General features: G+C 43.1%; 3 protein-coding genes across 12 annotated transcripts in view; all 3 read right to left on the bottom strand.

Moving 5' to 3' along the window:
* Nucleotides 1-480: 480 nt before the first annotated feature.
* LOC112886046 (F-box/FBD/LRR-repeat protein At1g13570-like) overlaps nucleotides 481-16,929 on the bottom strand; it is a 17,597-nt gene continuing 1,148 nt past the window's right edge. For 2 of the 3 annotated variants that reach the window (XM_025951817.1, XM_025951801.1), the window contains exons 3-5: nucleotides 15,942-16,847; nucleotides 15,699-15,854; nucleotides 14,616-15,196 (exon numbers count right to left, since the gene is read on the bottom strand). In XM_025951817.1, the coding sequence (XP_025807602.1) occupies nucleotides 14,780-15,196; nucleotides 15,699-15,854; nucleotides 15,942-16,847 (1,479 nt within the window). In that variant the 3' untranslated portion in view covers nucleotides 14,616-14,779. Of the gene's footprint in view, nucleotides 657-14,615; nucleotides 15,197-15,698; nucleotides 15,855-15,941; nucleotides 16,848-16,929 lie in introns of those variants that run through there. The other variant, XM_025951809.1, reaches the window with a different exon arrangement.
* Nucleotides 565-3,970, bottom strand: LOC112886065 (F-box/FBD/LRR-repeat protein At1g13570-like). 4 transcript variants are annotated; one of them, XM_025951849.1, is made up of 6 exons: nucleotides 3,663-3,965; nucleotides 2,865-2,986; nucleotides 2,601-2,718; nucleotides 1,813-2,207; nucleotides 1,570-1,725; nucleotides 565-1,067 (listed from the first exon to the last, which is right to left on the bottom strand). In XM_025951849.1, exons 2-6 carry the CDS (start codon nucleotides 2,949-2,951, stop codon nucleotides 660-662), a joined length of 1,164 nt encoding a protein of 387 aa, XP_025807634.1. In that variant the 5' UTR covers nucleotides 2,952-2,986; nucleotides 3,663-3,965; the 3' UTR covers nucleotides 565-659. The 4 variants fall into 4 exon arrangements, with proteins under 4 accessions (XP_025807634.1, XP_025807624.1, XP_025807616.1 ...); XM_025951839.1 differs by having other exon boundaries at nucleotides 1,813-2,718; nucleotides 2,865-2,981; nucleotides 3,663-3,970; XM_025951831.1 differs by having other exon boundaries at nucleotides 1,813-2,718; nucleotides 3,663-3,969.
* Nucleotides 4,658-16,929, bottom strand: part of LOC112886017 (FGGY carbohydrate kinase domain-containing protein) — a 25,085-nt gene continuing 12,813 nt past the window's right edge. For 2 of the 5 annotated variants that reach the window (XM_025951758.1, XM_025951768.1), the window contains 16 exons: nucleotides 10,174-10,294; nucleotides 9,251-9,486; nucleotides 8,650-8,729; nucleotides 8,441-8,558; nucleotides 8,124-8,302; nucleotides 7,535-7,617; nucleotides 7,255-7,439; nucleotides 7,088-7,149; nucleotides 6,782-6,890; nucleotides 6,576-6,695; nucleotides 6,311-6,430; nucleotides 6,104-6,224; nucleotides 5,538-5,694; nucleotides 5,369-5,441; nucleotides 5,160-5,287; nucleotides 4,658-5,045 (listed from right to left, as the gene is read on the bottom strand). In XM_025951758.1, the coding sequence (XP_025807543.1) occupies nucleotides 4,923-5,045; nucleotides 5,160-5,287; nucleotides 5,369-5,441; nucleotides 5,538-5,694; nucleotides 6,104-6,224; nucleotides 6,311-6,430; nucleotides 6,576-6,695; nucleotides 6,782-6,890; nucleotides 7,088-7,149; nucleotides 7,255-7,439; nucleotides 7,535-7,617; nucleotides 8,124-8,302; nucleotides 8,441-8,558; nucleotides 8,650-8,729; nucleotides 9,251-9,486; nucleotides 10,174-10,294 (2,015 nt within the window). In that variant the 3' untranslated portion in view covers nucleotides 4,658-4,922. The other 3 variants (XR_003227317.1, XM_025951778.1, XM_025951792.1) reach the window with 3 other exon arrangements.

Here is a 16,929-nt window from a genome sequence, read left to right as displayed (position 1 = left end):
GGTTTTCCAACCGGAACTAAACGCGTTTTCTATACTAGTGAAGATCTATACTAGCGAAGAGAGTGTGTTTTGGGTGTGAGTTATGAGTAATTTATTGAAGATGCTTTAAACCCGTGCTACTCAACCGACGTTGAACAGGCCTTTTCAGTTTTTACTAGTGCATGTGCATCTAATTGGATGGCTGTATCTAGCTTAGTCACATCGGATGGACCTTTCTTGTGGCTTTTGTTCGGTGTATAAAATGAGTCAAGGCTCCAAATAGTTTCAGGATAGTAAACAAATCTATATTGTGCAAAAATTCTGGGTCTCGGCAGGATTGCAAAAATTCCGATGGATTAATGGTCCCCACAATGTAACATGTAAAAAAAATAGAGGGAGTATAAGTAAGATTCTGTCCAAATTTGGGTCCAACACACTTCAAAGTTTGCATTAATAAGTTTAAACATCAAAATGTTAATATGTCTTGCAACAAAATAGAGATGAGTCGAAGACGCATAATTAATGTCTTACATTAAAACGTCATACGTACTATATCTTTGGCAAATTCATTTTCTTCCGTATTTCATGTGGTACCAGTGACGAATGCATTTGATTGATACACAAGTAAAAACTAAACGGAGTACATCTAGCAAATTCAACACTGCCGCAGCACAAACATTCTAGATTTGCCCCGAGGGGATGTACTCTGCGTAGGCACGACAGTCCACTTCCATGGCTGTCTCGTCGGGCCCCGAAGAAGATGGCACCCTTACCACATTAACAACATTACGATGGTCTACTTTGCAAATAAATTCAGTGGCAACTCTATGGCTATCCACGTAATGCGACCTCTCATAGCCATCGGCTACTGCAAGATCGTAACTTATTTCTAGCTCTGGGGTGATCTCCATCTTCTCCAGCGCGATGGAATTGCGAAGGATGTGAAGTGCTAGCTCCACCTGGTCTTTGTAGCCAAAAAAACCACTGATACGAACACATTTGAGATGGGCATGCTTGTGTGGAAGACCAATCCTTAGCTCGCCGTCCTCTTTGCAATACGGTTGAGGCCAGTACATCTCCATCCACATCTAATGGAAAATAACAACACATGCATTGAAGAATGGAGTTAGTACACGCCTAAAGGTAGTACTACTATTTGTGGAATGGATAGCCATGGCCCCATAGACATAGTGCATACTCAAAGTCAAAGGCATTAAGGACATATGAATTTCACAAGAATCTTATAGGAAATAGTTTTACGGCAAATGCCAGTGTACCCAATGGGGCTAAATAATTAAACTTTAATTGTTTAGGAAGTCCTTCCCTTTGCGCATACTATAATGATGACTTAAATTCAACGTGACCTAAGGTTTAGATATGCTATGCAAGAAAGACAGAATTATATATCCAATTTAACAGAAAATCAAATAAACTACAGCATGTCTATCCACTTCTAGCAATACCATGCTCAATAGGCAACATAATTAAATGAATCATAATCCTTGTAATTTGTTTTGTTCTTGGTATTTTTTCCACCATCAAAATAGTCATGCAAATCTGTATTTGAAAACCACAATGAAACAAACTTACATGCAACTCCAATGTTTCCAAGAAAGGAGCAATCTTCAGGAGATAAGCATAATCAAGGAAATCAGTCGTTCTGATTCCATCGTCACACATAACTAACTCCAACCTCAGATTCCGAAGATAACTAAATTTGAAATGCCCTTCAGGTACAATAGTTCTCTGCAACAGAAATGAAAAACAAAATCGTGAAGTTGGCCTTAGCGATATATGCACATAATAGGACCGTAGGAGGACATATCCACGAACCTCAGGCTCGTAACAAAGTAAGGTCAGAGTCTCAAGACTTGGTAAAGTACTGGGAAAACCAGTGACGATGTAGGAAAGAGCAGATTGGTCAGTCAAGATCACAACATCGATATTTTTCAGCCTTGATGTTGAAGCAAATATCAACGGAACCATGTTGCCAGCGTACTTGAGTGTTGTTGGACTACAGTTCATCTCAATCTCTTGCAGTTTGGGGCAGACATGCACTACCAAGTGCTTAAACCGGTTCAAAGGATGAAGCATTCGTAAGCTAGTAACCATTCTACAATACGTAATCTCAAAAAACTCCAGAAGATTGCATTTGGATAGCATACACTCAACATCTTCATCTGTGATACTCACATCCACTAAGGAAAGACTCTTGAGGTTCGGAAATCCTTTGAAATCAGAAGGCAGATGCAGAGATACAGACATAAGCTCTAGACACTGCAAGTGCAAACCATTGCTGGGGCTGAAAAACTGTGAAGTCAAATTATATGGTTCTTCTCTGATCCACTTCTTTCTAGATGGAAATGCTCCGAAAAATGCATCCTTAGACAAACATGACAAATCAATAACAAACTCCTTTGCTTTCGACGCAATTGCAAAGTTAACCCATCTATCAATATGATCTGCATGCTTACTGTGCAACCTAAACTTAATTTCCATACGCTCAACCCCCGTTCCACTGTGCTGACGCAGGACTGTATTAACCCTTGTAACAAATTCGTGATCCCTAAGGAATTGATAATAACCAGTGGAGGGCTTGAAATAAGTTTTCCTCATTGTACCTTTATTAAAAGTTAGGTTGGTGTGGCTGCACCAAACATACTTCAATTTTCTTGACAATACACTTGTCCTTATAGCATCATTTATTGGCAGCAGCGACAATATCGTTGATAAAATATCCTATAGTAAAAAAAACAATAACATTATAACTGAAGTGTTCAACACCTACAACTAAATAAATACCACTGCAGTATATGATTAATCATATTAATTCGAGAAAACATACTGCCATATAATTAATTTCAATATGAGCTCAGCTCGCATACCATCGGGAGATCGGAAAGTGAAATTTTTTGTAGGTTTCTTCTTTTAGCAACTGTCTCATGCAGGCATTGCTCTGAATTCCTCATCATGCTCCCGTTACTGTTTCCACTAACGAAGAGCTGCCCTACAAAGAATATCAAACACCACAAAAATAAGTTCACGATGAAATTGATAATCTTAAGGACACAACTCAGTAGTCAGATGAGTATCCCAAATGAGTCACAAGGTAGGAAAATAGTACTACTTCTGCAGTCTTTCATGCACGCACTATTTTCATGTAATCCAACTTTATAAAGGCAAATATAGTTTGAAAGATGTTTTCTAGAAATAAATATCAGTCTTTTACTCTCGGTTAAAGGGAGAAAAAGCTGTAGCAGATGTACCATAAAGATACATAGCAGCTATTTATGCCAACGCTATATAATTCTTTTGTATAGTAGATAACGGAGATAACTCCGGCCTCTGCAAAAATATATATAATCATGTTACTGTTTTATGTCAACTCTGCCAAGATCTACGAGTCTAGCCCCGAACTGAAGATGGTCTCCATTGCAAGGGCATCCCATCCCTTAGGGTGCAGCAAGCTGCGATTTTTCGACTCCCTGCACTACTTCCGTTAGAAAAGAACTCGAGGATGGTTCCAAGCCCTGAAGCACGAAACAAATTGGTCCTAGGATTAAGAGGGAAGCCTGTCCTGTAGGGTTGTTGTGTCACGCTTGATCAAATGCGGATACAGATAGTTTCGTAGGGTTTGGGGTGCTCCGTCTCGCACAGCAGAAGGAGAGGGGGGGGGGGCGTACCTGGTGGATGCTCGTCGCCGGCGAAGGGCTGGGCGAAGACGTGACGAGTAGCGCCGCGGCTCGCCCAGTCGTCGCCGGCAGGGAAGGAAGACCAAGGGAGGAAAGAGTCAGGAGACAGGGGAAATAAGAGTCAGAGGGAGGAGATGAGCCGAGCTCGCTCGATAGCAGCCCGAGCTAGAGTTCGATAGCATCCCGAGCCGAGGTCGATCTGAGCCCGAACTCTGTTCGCGATAAGCTCGCATGGATTGATCTGTCGACAACCTGATCGTACGGCAGGGCGTGGCTGCCCTGATTCGATCGGATCGTAACGCGATCGTGAGTGTAATAAGCTAATACAATTACACACATGGTTGCTACTTTAATTTACGCTGGCCCACGATCTGATTCTGAGTTCCTGACCTGGTCAGTGAAGAAAGAGTGGTGGACAGCACGGCGCGCGTATACTGTTCTGCTCACATGCCGGCGTGGGAAAAATCGCCGGCGGTCTCCTTTTAACTTTTCCGGCCGCTCCGCCGTGATCGCGCTCGCCTTTTGATCAATGCCGAGCACGGGCACGGGCCAGCCAGCCGTAGAACAGATTTCGCCTCCGATCCGATCCACCACGCCGATAGAGAGCTCGCTCTCGTGGCGTGTGTGGCTACTGCTGGCTGCCGATGACGAACCCCCCTAGCTCAATTCAACCTTAATGAGAATATAGGATTCACATTTCACTAAAGAGCAATGCAATGCTTTGATCTGTAAGCAGTTCTGCAGAGGTCTATCAAGCTTGCTCAATGGTGAGGAGCAGCCTGGTAGTTCATCTGAGTTGGAAGTGAATGAATCTGAGTAGAAGCAAAAGAATATCTCCAGGCAACAGCTGACTAGGAAGATGGTGACCAAACTGAGCAGGACTAAGATTAGAGTCAGCGTCCTTGCTCACGCATAGTCAACACTTATTATTTTGTAGCTTGCAACAAAATTGGGCACATAGAATGAGAACAATTTTTTTTTCAATATGCACTTTAACCACGAGATATATCTTTATTGATTTGCAAAGCAAGCGTTTATCAACCTCCCTTCTTTATTAACATCACACAAACTTGTGGATTCCCCATTCCTACGAAAAGGATCATCTTGCCCTGCTTTCTACTATTCATACAGGCATTTTATCATCACTTCTATCAATAGAGGCGATACCATTTTCATGTAAATAATCCAAGAAAGCATGGTGATGAAACCCAGGGCTTTCATAGCAGAGAAGTGACACGTGGTCATAGAACCCTACTGCAATGCCTGCGCCATGGTTGATCGATGAGAGAGTTGTTGCTCATACAGGGACCTGAATATCTGATATTTCGCATCATGGTATTTCTTCACTCTAGGATCTGACGACGGATTTACAACCTGCAAAAAATATAACCGAGTTACAACCAGCAGTGAAGACACAAGATCCATGTTAAGAGTTTATGCATGTTTAGTGGCCACTATAGAGCGCAGCTGGGGAAAAACTGGGAATACCTTCCCTGCTGCGTTAAGCGCTTTCATTGCATCGCGAACACCAGGAAACTTCTTGCCAGCAACAGCACCCAAAACAGCAGCGCCCAAAAGCACAGGCTCGTTCTCTCTAGGAAGTATTATAGGGCATCCTGCACAGTACGATGCAAAAGGTGATGCATCAGAAGAGGGAAGAAGCTGTAGAGGCATGATTGCAGGAAGAAGGGACTTGCCGACAATATTTGCATGTTCTTGGATATAAATAGAGTTCTTTGCAAGTCCGCCACAGGCAAGAAGAGTGTCGATCTATTATATAAAAAAAGAAATACAACTAATCTAAGCAATTAAGCTCTGTGGTATCCGACAAAGTTAATCATTAAACCGTCAAGAGAAAATAATTACCTTGTGTCCATGAGCATTACAGTGCTCCACGATATGACGAGTACCATAAGCAATGCCCTGAATGGTTGCTAGGTACAGAAGAGCCAAATGCTTCTCGCTTGTATCGAGTGTCAAGCCATAAATCACCCCTTTGGATTTTGGATCAGCCATGGGAGACCTATAATAGTTTGCATTCAAGTCAAGTACATTGGAAGTGTGTCATTTGGTGAAAAGTAAATTTTAACCAAAATATAGAGAACACTGTTATGTCCATGAGGGAAAGAACAAAAAACATGAAGCAAGCAAATTGTATGATATGCCACCATTCTGGCATGATGTCTAGTCTCATAGAAATAAATGATACTGCTTGCAGCCTCACTTATTGTATTATGTTGTCATATTGTTCATCAGACATCTAATTGGGATAACAAGAGAAGCAAAATGTCTCAGGGAGTGAGTGAGTGAGGAAGGGAGGGAACTCTGGTATGTGATCTTAATGTGTCGCACAGAAAAAAATTGAAGGAGACTGAAGATAACCAACATTCTTACTGACTATTAAGCAGTAAATGTGTACTGTTATTTCTTACCGATTTCCATGAAAATCTGGAAGGACATGGATGTCTTGAGTCAATGCTGAAAGAAAAGGACTATTTTTCTCATGCGACATGGAAAGCAACATCTTGTTCAGTAGTTCATATATGGATATACCTGGGTAGTTTGAGCAGAAAATTATGTTCCTTTAAATGGTTACAAGCAGCTGATAAGATACTGGGCCTCGAAGACATGAAACATACTTTGAGAAGAAGCACGCTTAGAAAGAAGAGGAGCAGCAACATGGTTTTCAGTAATGTAATCAAGTAAAGCACCGGTTGCACTTTGGCCACCTTCTGTGAGCCAGAACTCAGGTACCATTGCTGAATTGGAAGCATAATGTGCATTATTAGTCAACATGACCAAAAAAAAATAGAAAAGAACTAAGTATAAAGAAAATTAACAAAGATGCTGACAAGAAATTGTTCAAACCAAATATGTGGTTTGAAGGAAGTAGAAACACTGTACCAGACCAAAATGATCCCCAGACACCAGGAACAAACAATTTGTTCTTTGAGACAGCCATGTGGCATGTAGATGTCCCACAGACCAATACCATCCGATGGCATATTGCTTCTTCATCAGGCACTGAAAAAAACGTCAGAAAAATGTAAAATCCACAAAGTTTTAAAAGCAAGTTATCTATCAAATCATGAAAGATGACTATTACTAACAGTCAGCTTTAAATTCTCCATCTGGTATGCTTTCCATGACTCCAACTCCACCAGCATGAGCATCAATAAGTGGAGTTCCAACAGGCGTACCAGGAAGCAAGCCTAATTCCTGAGATATAGAAGCTAACAACATCAAAATGATGAAGAACGGAAATCAATGCCACAGACATTTCTTGCTTACACACATTGTAGAGAAAGCACCAATAAACTGGATTGCATCGTATCTTGTATACGGTACAGTTTATCACAAAGTAAACTTAAACAATACCACCTCAAGAACACTTTGAGTACAACTAAGTTGCTTGCCTTTGCAGCAGTAGCTGTCAAACCAGAACCAAGAGGGTGGCCAGGAAAAGCAACACTGCGTCCTGTTTACATTGAATAAAGACTTAATGCTGTATTACAAAATCAATATACGATACACCAATAAATATATCAACTTCAGTACAAAAACTGAAAGAACTGTTATTCACCTATTTTTGCACAATTTCCTTCGACAAGGTCTCCCAACCCTATTTCTTCCCAAAAAACATTGTCCCATCCACATGCCTCCATATCACGTGAATCAGATTCTTTCCACTGTTCCATGTGTGCATGTCCAAGATATGTCCATTTGCAGACAGTTGTGCATAAGCTGCGGGTGTCATCACCTGTTGCTCTACAAAAGAAAGCACCAGAGAAAAAAGGTTGAAAGCAACTCACCATTCACAAGCTTCTGGGTTATGGCAAAATCAAACAAAGATAGGGATTCACCTATATGCTAACCAGTCACTGAGGTCCATCCACCTACAAACCATGGACCAAGACTCTTGCAGATTTTCCTTCACCCATAAGAGCTGCAAATGCATAGAGTCTAAATATGAGACTAGCAACAGAGAAACTCAGACACAAAGCAGAACACAGTACCAATTGCTTTGCCACTTCTCAAATACAATATTTTCAATATAAGAAGAATAATTAAAACAGCGTTACTGTAGCAAATATTGGCAAACCATTAATCCATTACCAACACGCATCACGTTCTGACCACCATTTCCAGTCTCTCTTGATATTAATGCAAATAAGTCAGAATATTGATGACATCACAAAGAGTAAATATTTATGGTGTTCCACTTCTTAAATAGTAGAATCTAAGTTTATGAGACATTCAAGCCTAATTTTAGGATCGCAGTGTAACAAGAACAAGATAAATATTATCTGACAATAAACACAAGGGCTAGCATTTTCAGCAGCATGATTAGCAGTGTCTATTGGCCACCAATGATGAACCAGGAATACAAAATTTTTGCATAGATGATATATGCATGGTATCAACCATACAAATAAAATACACAAGTCTTACCTTTGGAGCCTGCATTTCTGGGGAAACACCACCACCGCAGTATTGCAATACTGGTGAATTGCTAGCATTGATTCGCTCTGCCTGGTTCACCGCTCTATGGTCCATCCACACAATGATATTCCTCCTTGTATCACCACTCCAAGAAACCGACACAGGGGAACCATCAGCATCAACAGCGACTGCAAGCAGCATATGATTTTGTTGAGTTGGTAAAATCCTAGATACTCTAGAGACACGAAACGAACCCTTCCATTTAAATGTCGACCTTTGTCCTCTACACATGATGATGCAAGAGGTAATAAGAGTTCAGAGCAAACCAAGGGAGCAAGTAGCGGTGAAACCAAGGCCGGCTACATCCTCAGGAGCAACATTTGCCAGCGAGCAAGCAGATTTCACAGCGGCACAGACTGCATGCCAGATATCCGTCGACGATTGCTGGATATGAAACAAACCAAACACATTGAAACGGTACTTCCTGCATGCATCAGTTATGCAGTACGTTGCACGTTTATGAACAGCTCTCAACCTCAATACAATCTTTCTCTTTCCATATCTGCATAGGACTGCTCGCTGACCCCAGCAACTTGCCCTTCTGATCAAAGATACCTGAAGCATGGGCAAAGAACAGGTTACAACGAACTGACATATGCTCAACACCTTTGTACAACTTCTCTACAGCCAGAAGACTGAAAAAAAGGGTTCAAAACACTTGGGTTGTAGTGGAATTGTATAAATTGGTTTAAGTATTTCCCTTCTAAGATGTCATGTGTGTCAAGACCTGAGACTGTTCTGCGTGCAGTTATTATATATACATCTATCATAAATCATATCCAAAAGATTATTCAAGATGACTTTCCTAGATTACTCTACATCAGAGCAAGCAACTAACAGCAAACATTCTATCATGAACCACCATTTTATTCATGACTGGACAGCCAGCAATTTGGAGTCCAGATACTCCTAGAAAATGGTAAATTACTCAAACTTAAGCAGTCAGCTTCAGCTTGGGGCAAAGGTGATCTCTAGCCAACTCATAATTTAACAAGAAACCGGCGAGAATCCTTACACGAGGGGAAAAAAAGGAAAGGTAAAAAGAGGATTAAAAAAGAGAGAACCGGAGGTCGAACCTGCGCGAGCGCTACCGGTGCCGACATCGACGCCTAGGAATACGGAGGCGGAGCTGCCGCGGAACATGGTAGCAGCCGCCGGCTGGTGGAGCGGCGGCGGTGGCGGCGGCGACGGCTGAGCGGGGCCGAGGAGCGGTCGGAGTTCACTGACGAGAGGGCCCACGCGGGCGTGGTCTACTCTTCCGCATCGGGTGTGGTTGGATCGACTTGATCTGATCCATATGCACCGGTCCCGCCTGTCAGAGAACAGATAGGAGGGGAAAAATTAAGTCAGCACTGGCGAGTGGAGGGCTCCACAGACCACAACCACAACTTCAGACAGCGAGACTTAGGAGCCGTTTGGATAGGATTTTGGATTCTGAGAATCCAGGATTTTGCATGGATTCTGAAAATCCAGAACGAATCCAGATTCTAGACAAAATTTGGATTTTGCTGTTTGGGTACCAAGATTCTAGAAGCTGATTTTATGGATGTTTATGTATGCATTTCTTTTATACCCTTGCTATTTTCTTTTATGTTAGCACCAAATGCAGCACTTATCACCAATGCACACGTATGTTAACATGAAGCAAGCGAATTGTATGATATGCCACCATTCTGGCATGATGTTTAGTCTCATAGAAATAAATGGTACTACTTGCAGCCTCACTTATTGTTTTATGTTGCCATATTGTTCATCGGGCATCTAATTGGGATTACAAAAGAAGAAAAATGTCTCACTGCAAATTTGATAAGTGCATTGTATGAAAGTTAATGTAATCCAATGAGTTTTCACCAGCTGGAGAGAAACAGAAACTGTAGGGAAGGGAGAACTCTGGTCTGTGATTTTAATGTGTCCCAGAGAAAAAAAAATGTGAAGGAGACTGAAGATAACCAACATTCTTCCTGATATTAAACAGTAAATGTGTAATGTTATTTCTTACCGATTTCCATGAAAATCTGGAAGGACATGGATGTCTTGAGTCAATGCTGAAAGAAAAGGACTATTTTTCTCATGCGACATTGAAAGCAACATCTTGTTCAGTAGTTCATATATGGATATACCTGGATAATTTGAGAAGAAAATTATGTTCCTTTACACTATTTACAAGCAGCTAATAAGATACTGGGACTCAGAAGACATGAAACATACCGTGGAACGCGGCCAAACGAGGAGGGGATAGTATTGTTTTTAAGTAACCCAATGTGTTTTTAGCATTAGGCCACCTCCAACGGCGCTGTCGATTTCGATAGGTGATGTGGAGGTCAAATGATAAATAAAAACAGGAAAAGAATTAAGTATAGATCATGTCAGAGCATTAGGCCTCCTCCAACGGGCGACAGGCATCATCAGCCCAAGCTGAGGTGGAGGAGGAAAAACCTGCAAATCTTACTGCGCTAGCGCTTGTTTCCCCGCTAGCGCATGACACGCTTATCGAAATCACAGGAGAGCGCATTTGCCGGAGTAGCCGAAGCAGAATGGCGCTGGAGAGAGGTTTTCTTTTCTTTAGTGTTTCTTGACTCCACCTAGGCTGTCGATTTCGACAGCATTCTTGGAGGCGGCCTTTAGACAGGGTGCTGCAAAGACTATGAGCCTGTAGATGCATCGGGAACTGTTCGAGACCATCGCTTCTCTCCGCGCTAGTCTAGGCCTTTTTTGCCCTCTCTCACCACCACGTCAGCTAAATATGACTTCAGCCGGCGACTTCGCTATCCTGTTGGAGGTGGCCTTACAAGAGCAGATTGAAGATGGCAACACTGGTCTGAAAAAAGCTACATCACAGATACATTGAGGATCAGCTTATATGTTCCACGAACATCCAGCATTTCTGATCAGCCATCTAAATCTTCTCTGCAGAATGATGCTTGCATAATATGCTAGGAATGAAATCTAATGGATGATTATCTAAACCTATTCATGAGTTCTGGACGGGGAAAACCATATACCTGTTCATGAATTCTGCGGGGCCGGGATCAGAGACAGAGACAGAGACACAGAGACGCGGTCTCACCCAGGTCCCAGGTACGAGGCGACGGTGACGAGAGCGGAGGCGGGGTGTGGATGGGAGCGCAGGCCGCAGGCCGTAGTGGACCAGCGCAGCACCGGCGGCGGGAGCCAAGCTGCAGGGCGGCGGGAGGGCGCGCATGCTCGATTTCGCTGCGGCAAAGGCGCCAAATCGGGGATTGGGAGTGACGGGGTTGCGCAGATATCTAGCACCCAACTCAAGGAGTTTTGGGCGTGCGAAAATATTAGACGCCGGTTTTAGAAATTGTTGAGTCCAATTTTTCCTTATGAAACTAAAAATTAATTTTGGGAGTAGATTTTAGGCACTTTTGAAGATACTCTTATAATGTATAGGTGTTTTTCTAAAGACCTCCAAATCTAACTCCTCGAGGCGTTTTTTTGAAAATACCATATATAACTTTTCCCTTCATTGAAGATCTCCGCGTCAGTCATTTGAAGCGTTGTAAAACACTTTGTATTGGCATCTCTTCTGTAGTCTCACACAACACCTCCAGGCCACCGGAATGGCGCCCCCGTGTTTTTCGGTACGGCATTGCCGGCAAGATGTAGATGATGCATCTGGTCCCCATGGAATCAAGCTAAGCTCTGTCTATCTCCGCGATTTAATCCCGGTTCGTAACCCCTTTGGTCCCGGGACTACGAATACAGGACTAAAGATCCCGGTCTTTAGTCTGGGATTAAAGGGTTCGTGGCACTAGAAGAATTTTGCACCTTGCAGCCTCGTAGAACTTGAACTCAAAACTTCTTGTTTCGTGCATAGCTTTCTTACCATCCGACCTACACAACACATATAACTCTAGTTGGATTGTTTTCTTTTAAACTAACCCATGTAGAACCCTTTAGTCCGGTTTGACAACACCAACCGGAACCAAAGGGTGGTCCTATTACCAACCCGGACTAAAGGACCCTTTAGTCCCGGTTGGAGCCACCAACCGGGACTAAAAATAGACTTTTAGTTTCGGTTGGTGACTTCCACCGAGACTAAATAGCTCCCCGCCCCATAGCCGTTGGACCAGGAACTAATGTCTAGATTAGTTCCGGATCCAACTGTGGTCGGGACAAATGCTAAAGATCGATGTGGTATTCTGTAGTAGTGAGCTACCAGCGATGAGACAGCGACTTCGATCGCGGGGAGCATACCGCTACTGACACTGGCGGAGCATGACTTGAAATAGGGGGAGGGGGCAAATTGTCCATTGATAATGAACAACTACATAAGTGCTAGATTAAAAAAATGTTATTGGCTCATGGCTCTAAATATACTCTTAAATCTCCATTAGTTTTGCTAAACGAAGGAGGACCGGTGCCCAGCATGGCCTCCATTAGGCTCCGCTAGCTGCTCAACCTGGGTAGCTACCAAGTTTCATTAGCACCATCTTTTTGTTTCATTCGATGCCTTGCTTTTAAACCGTATACAAACTATCAGAACCAAACTAGCTAACCTACCGTCACACGGTGGTTTGCAAAACCACCTAAGAACATCTCCAATAGATACCTTATCCCAATGATAGCAATCGTACTCACGGGTACGAGTACCCGCAGGTTTTGTACCCGATGGGTGAGGGTGTGTATATGAATTTTTACCCGCGGGTACGGGTAATGGTATAGGATTTTACCTGCGGGTAGATGATGGGTAAATATTTTTACCCATGGATACCCGTTGGGTTACTCAAAATGTAAAAGATCCAGTAGACTAGATAGATACAACCCAACTCATCAAAAACTCTAGCTCACATCGCCCTTATCCACAAACTCCACTCTCCTCCCCCCACCCCAGATCCATTCAGCCCCCGCCCCAAACCCTCAAAGCCACACGCCCGCAGCCTCGCACGGTGCACAGCCCCGGTCGCCGCCTTTGCCCCACGCCTACACGCCGCAGGCAGCACGCCCCAGCCAGCCAGCCGCGGGTTGATCACCTACTCCGCTCTCCCTGGCTTCCGCCCACTGCACACCCCCTCGATCCTCACTCCTTCAGCCCCCGTCGCCCGTCCTCCTTGAGACCGGCTGCCACCGCTCGTCCTCCACTCCTCCTCGAGTCCGGCTGCCGCCGCCCATCCTCCATTCCTCCTCGGCTCTACCCGCCGCCGCCCGCCACCTGCTGACTTGCGGCCGTCGGTCGTCCGCTCCTCCTCGGGGCCGACCGTCGCACGAGCAGGGCATGCATGAGGCTGGCCGCAGGAGTGTCGCCTGCGCCGGACTCGGCGGCGCACCGCACACAGGACGCACAGCACACTGCTATTGATATAGTTTTCTATTACCCGACGGGTACCCGATACCCGACCTATACCCGACAGGTACGGGTACGGGTAAGGAATTTTGCATGAAATGCTTAGCGGGTATGGATATAGCTTGGGATGTCGGGTATGCTATCGAGCAGGTAAATGCCTTACCCGCATCTTACCCGACCCATTGCTATTCCTATTCATCCCTCTTCCTAATACTAAAAATTGATATTTTGGTGATTCGAGGTGCTCCAGCAGATTCTCAATCCAATCCCTATTTTCTAAAAGTTTTTGGTAATCAACAAAACACACCTCCCTCTCACCTAAATGAAGTGGATTCAGCCCTCTACTTTATCCTTGGTGATTGGATTTTGATAGTCTGATTGAGCAACCATATCACCAAAAATATAAAAGTAGTTATTGGTAATGAAGCACTAGTACAGTACAAGTCATCGGTTTTTGCCTTTAGTCCCGGCCAGTATTGGGCCCGGAACTAATGAAAGCATTATTCTCGGGTCCAAGGGCTAGAGGCCGGTGGGGAGGGGGAGGGGTCTTTAGTCCCGGTTGGAGGCACCAACGGGAGTTGCGATTGGCTGATCCGGGACTCAAGGTCCATGCCTTTAGTGCCGGATTGGCGGCCCTCTGGTTAGAAAAGCGGGACTAAAACGATTTTCCAACCGGAACTAAACGCGTTTTCTGTACCAGTGAAGAGAGTGTGTTTTGGGTACCAGTAATTTATTGGAGATGCTCTAAACCCGTGCTACTCAACCGACGTTGAACAGGCCTTTTCAGTTTTCACTAGTGCATGTGCATCTAATTGGATGGCTGTATCTAGCTTAGTCACATCGGATGGACCTTTCTTGTGGCTTTTGTTCGGTGTATAAAATGAGTCGAGGCTCCAAATAGTTTCAGGATAGTAAACAAATCTATATTGTGCAAAAATTCTGGGTCTCGGCAGGATTGCAAAAATTCCGATGGATTAATGGTCCCCACAATGTAACATGTAAAAAAACAGAGGGAGTATAAGTAAGATTCTGTCCAAATTTGGGTCCAACACACTTCAAAGTTTGCATTAATAAGTTTAAACATCAAAATGTTAATATGTCTTGCAACAAAATAGAGAGGAGTCGAAGACGCATAATTAATGTCTTGCATTAAAACGTCATACGTACTATATCTTTGGCAAATTCATTTTCTTCCGTATTTCATGTGGTACCAGTGACGAATGCATTTGATTGATACACAAGTAAAAACTAAGCGGAGTACATCTAGCAAATTCAACACTGCCTCAGCACAAACATTCTAGACAAGTCTGATTTGCCCCGAGGGGATGTCCTCTGCGTAGGCACGACAGTCCACTTCCATGGCTGTCTCGTCGGGCCACGAAGAAGATGGCACCCTTACCACATTAACAACATTGCGATGGTCTGCTTTGCAAATAAATTCAGTGGCAACTCTATGGCTATCCACGTAATGCGACCTCTCATAGTCATCGCCTGATGCAAGATCGTAACTTATTTCTAGCTCTGGGGTGATCTCCATCTTCTCGAGCGCGACGGAATTGCGAAGGATGTGAAGTGCTAGCTCCACCTGGTCTTTGTAGCCAAAAAAACCACTGATACGAACAAATTTGAGATGGGCGTGCTTGTGTGGAAGACCAATCCTTAGCTCGCCGTCCTCTTTGCAATACGGTTGATGCCAGTACATCATCATCCACATCTAATGGAAAATATCAACACATGCATTGAAGAATGGAGTTAGTACACGCCTAAAGGTAGTACTACTATTTGTGGAATGGATAGCCATGGCCCCATAGACATAGTGCATACTCAAAGTCAAAGGCATTAAGGACATATGAATTTCACAAGAATCTTATAGGAAATAGTTTTACGGCAAATGCCAGTGTTCCGAATGGGGCTAAATAATTAAACTTTAATTGTTTAGGAAGTCCTTCCCTTTGCGCATACTATAATGATGACTTAAATTCAACGTGACCTAAGGTTTAGATATGCTATGCAAGAAAGACAGAATTATATATCCAATTTAACAGAAAATCAAATAAACTACAGCATGTCTATCCACTTCTAGCAATACCATGCTCAATAGGCAACATAATTAAATGAATCATAATCCTTGTAATTTGTTTTGTTCTTGGTATTTTTTCCACCATCAAAATAGTCATGCAAATCTGTATTTGAAAACCACAATGAAACAAACTTACATGCAACTCCAATGTTTCCAAGAAAGGAGCAATCTTCAGGAGATAAGCATAATCAAGGAAATCAGTCGTTCTGATTCCATCGTCACACATAACTAACTCCAACCTCAGATTCCGAAGATAACTAAATTTGAAATGCCCTTCAGGTACAATAGTTCTCTGCAACAGAAATGAAAAACAAAATCGTGAAGTTGGCCTTAGCGATATATGCACATAATAGGACCGTAGGAGGACATATCCACGAACCTCAGGCTCGTAACAAAGTAAGGTCAGAGTCTCAAGACTTGGCAAAGTACTGGGAAAACCAGTGACGATGTAGGAAAGAGCAGATTGGACAGTGAAGATCACAACATCGATATTTTTCAGCCTTGATGTTGAAGCAAATATCAACGGAACCATGTCGCCAGCATACTTGAGTGTTGTTGGACTACAGTTCAGCTCAATCTCTTGCAGTTTGGGGCAGACATGCACTACCAAGTGCTTAAACCGGTTCAAAGGATGAAGCATTCGTATGCTAGTAACCATTCTACAATGCGTAATCTCAAAAAACTCCAGAAGATTGCATTTGGATAGCATACACTCAACATCTTCATCTGTTATACTCACATCCACTAAGGAAAGACTCTTGAGGTTCGGAAATCCTTTGAAATCAGAAGGCAGATGCAGAGATACAGCCATAAGCTCTAGACACTGCAAGTGCAAACCATTGCTGGGGCTGAAAAACTGTGAAGTCAAATTATATGGTTCTTCTCTGATCCACTTCTTTCCATATGCAAACGCTCTGAAAAATGCATCCTTAGACGAACATGACAAATCAATAACTAACTCCTTTGCTTTCGACGCAATTGCAAAGTTAACCCATCTATCAATATGATCTGCATGCTTACTGTGCAACCTAAACTTAATTTCCATACGCTCAACCCCCGTTCCACTGTGCTGACGCAGGACTGTACTAACCCTTGTAACAAATTCGTGATCCCTAAGGAATTGATAATAACCAGTGGAGGGCTTGAAATAAGTTTTCCTCATTGTAGCTTTATCAAAAGTTAGGTTGGTGTGGCTGCACCAAACATACTTCAATTTTCTTGACAATACACTTGTCCTTATAGCGTCATTTATTGGCAGCAGCGACAATATCGTTGATAAAATATCCTATAGTAAAAAAAACAATAACATTATAACTGAAGTGTTCAACACCTACAACTAAATAAATACCACTGCAGTATATGATTAA

This window comes from Panicum hallii, chromosome 1 (assembly GCF_002211085.1).
Source record: "Panicum hallii strain FIL2 chromosome 1, PHallii_v3.1, whole genome shotgun sequence".
NCBI lineage: Eukaryota > Viridiplantae > Streptophyta > Magnoliopsida > Poales > Poaceae > Panicum > Panicum hallii.
Note: the sequence above shows the minus strand (reverse complement) of the source record. Positions and strands in the feature narration are given on the sequence as shown.

Coding starts and splice junctions, on each gene's coding strand:
- LOC112886065 (XM_025951839.1), bottom strand. CDS start 2,951: ATGATGAGGAATTCAGAGCAATGCCTGCATGAGACAGTTGCTAAAAGA. Junction 2,719..2,864: donor CACTTTCCGATCTCCCGATG/GTATGCGAGCTG, acceptor TTTTTACTATAG/GATATTTTATCAACGATATT. Junction 1,068..1,569: donor TGGAAACATTGGAGTTGCAT/GTAAGTTTGTTT, acceptor ATTTTCCATTAG/ATGTGGATGGAGATGTACTG.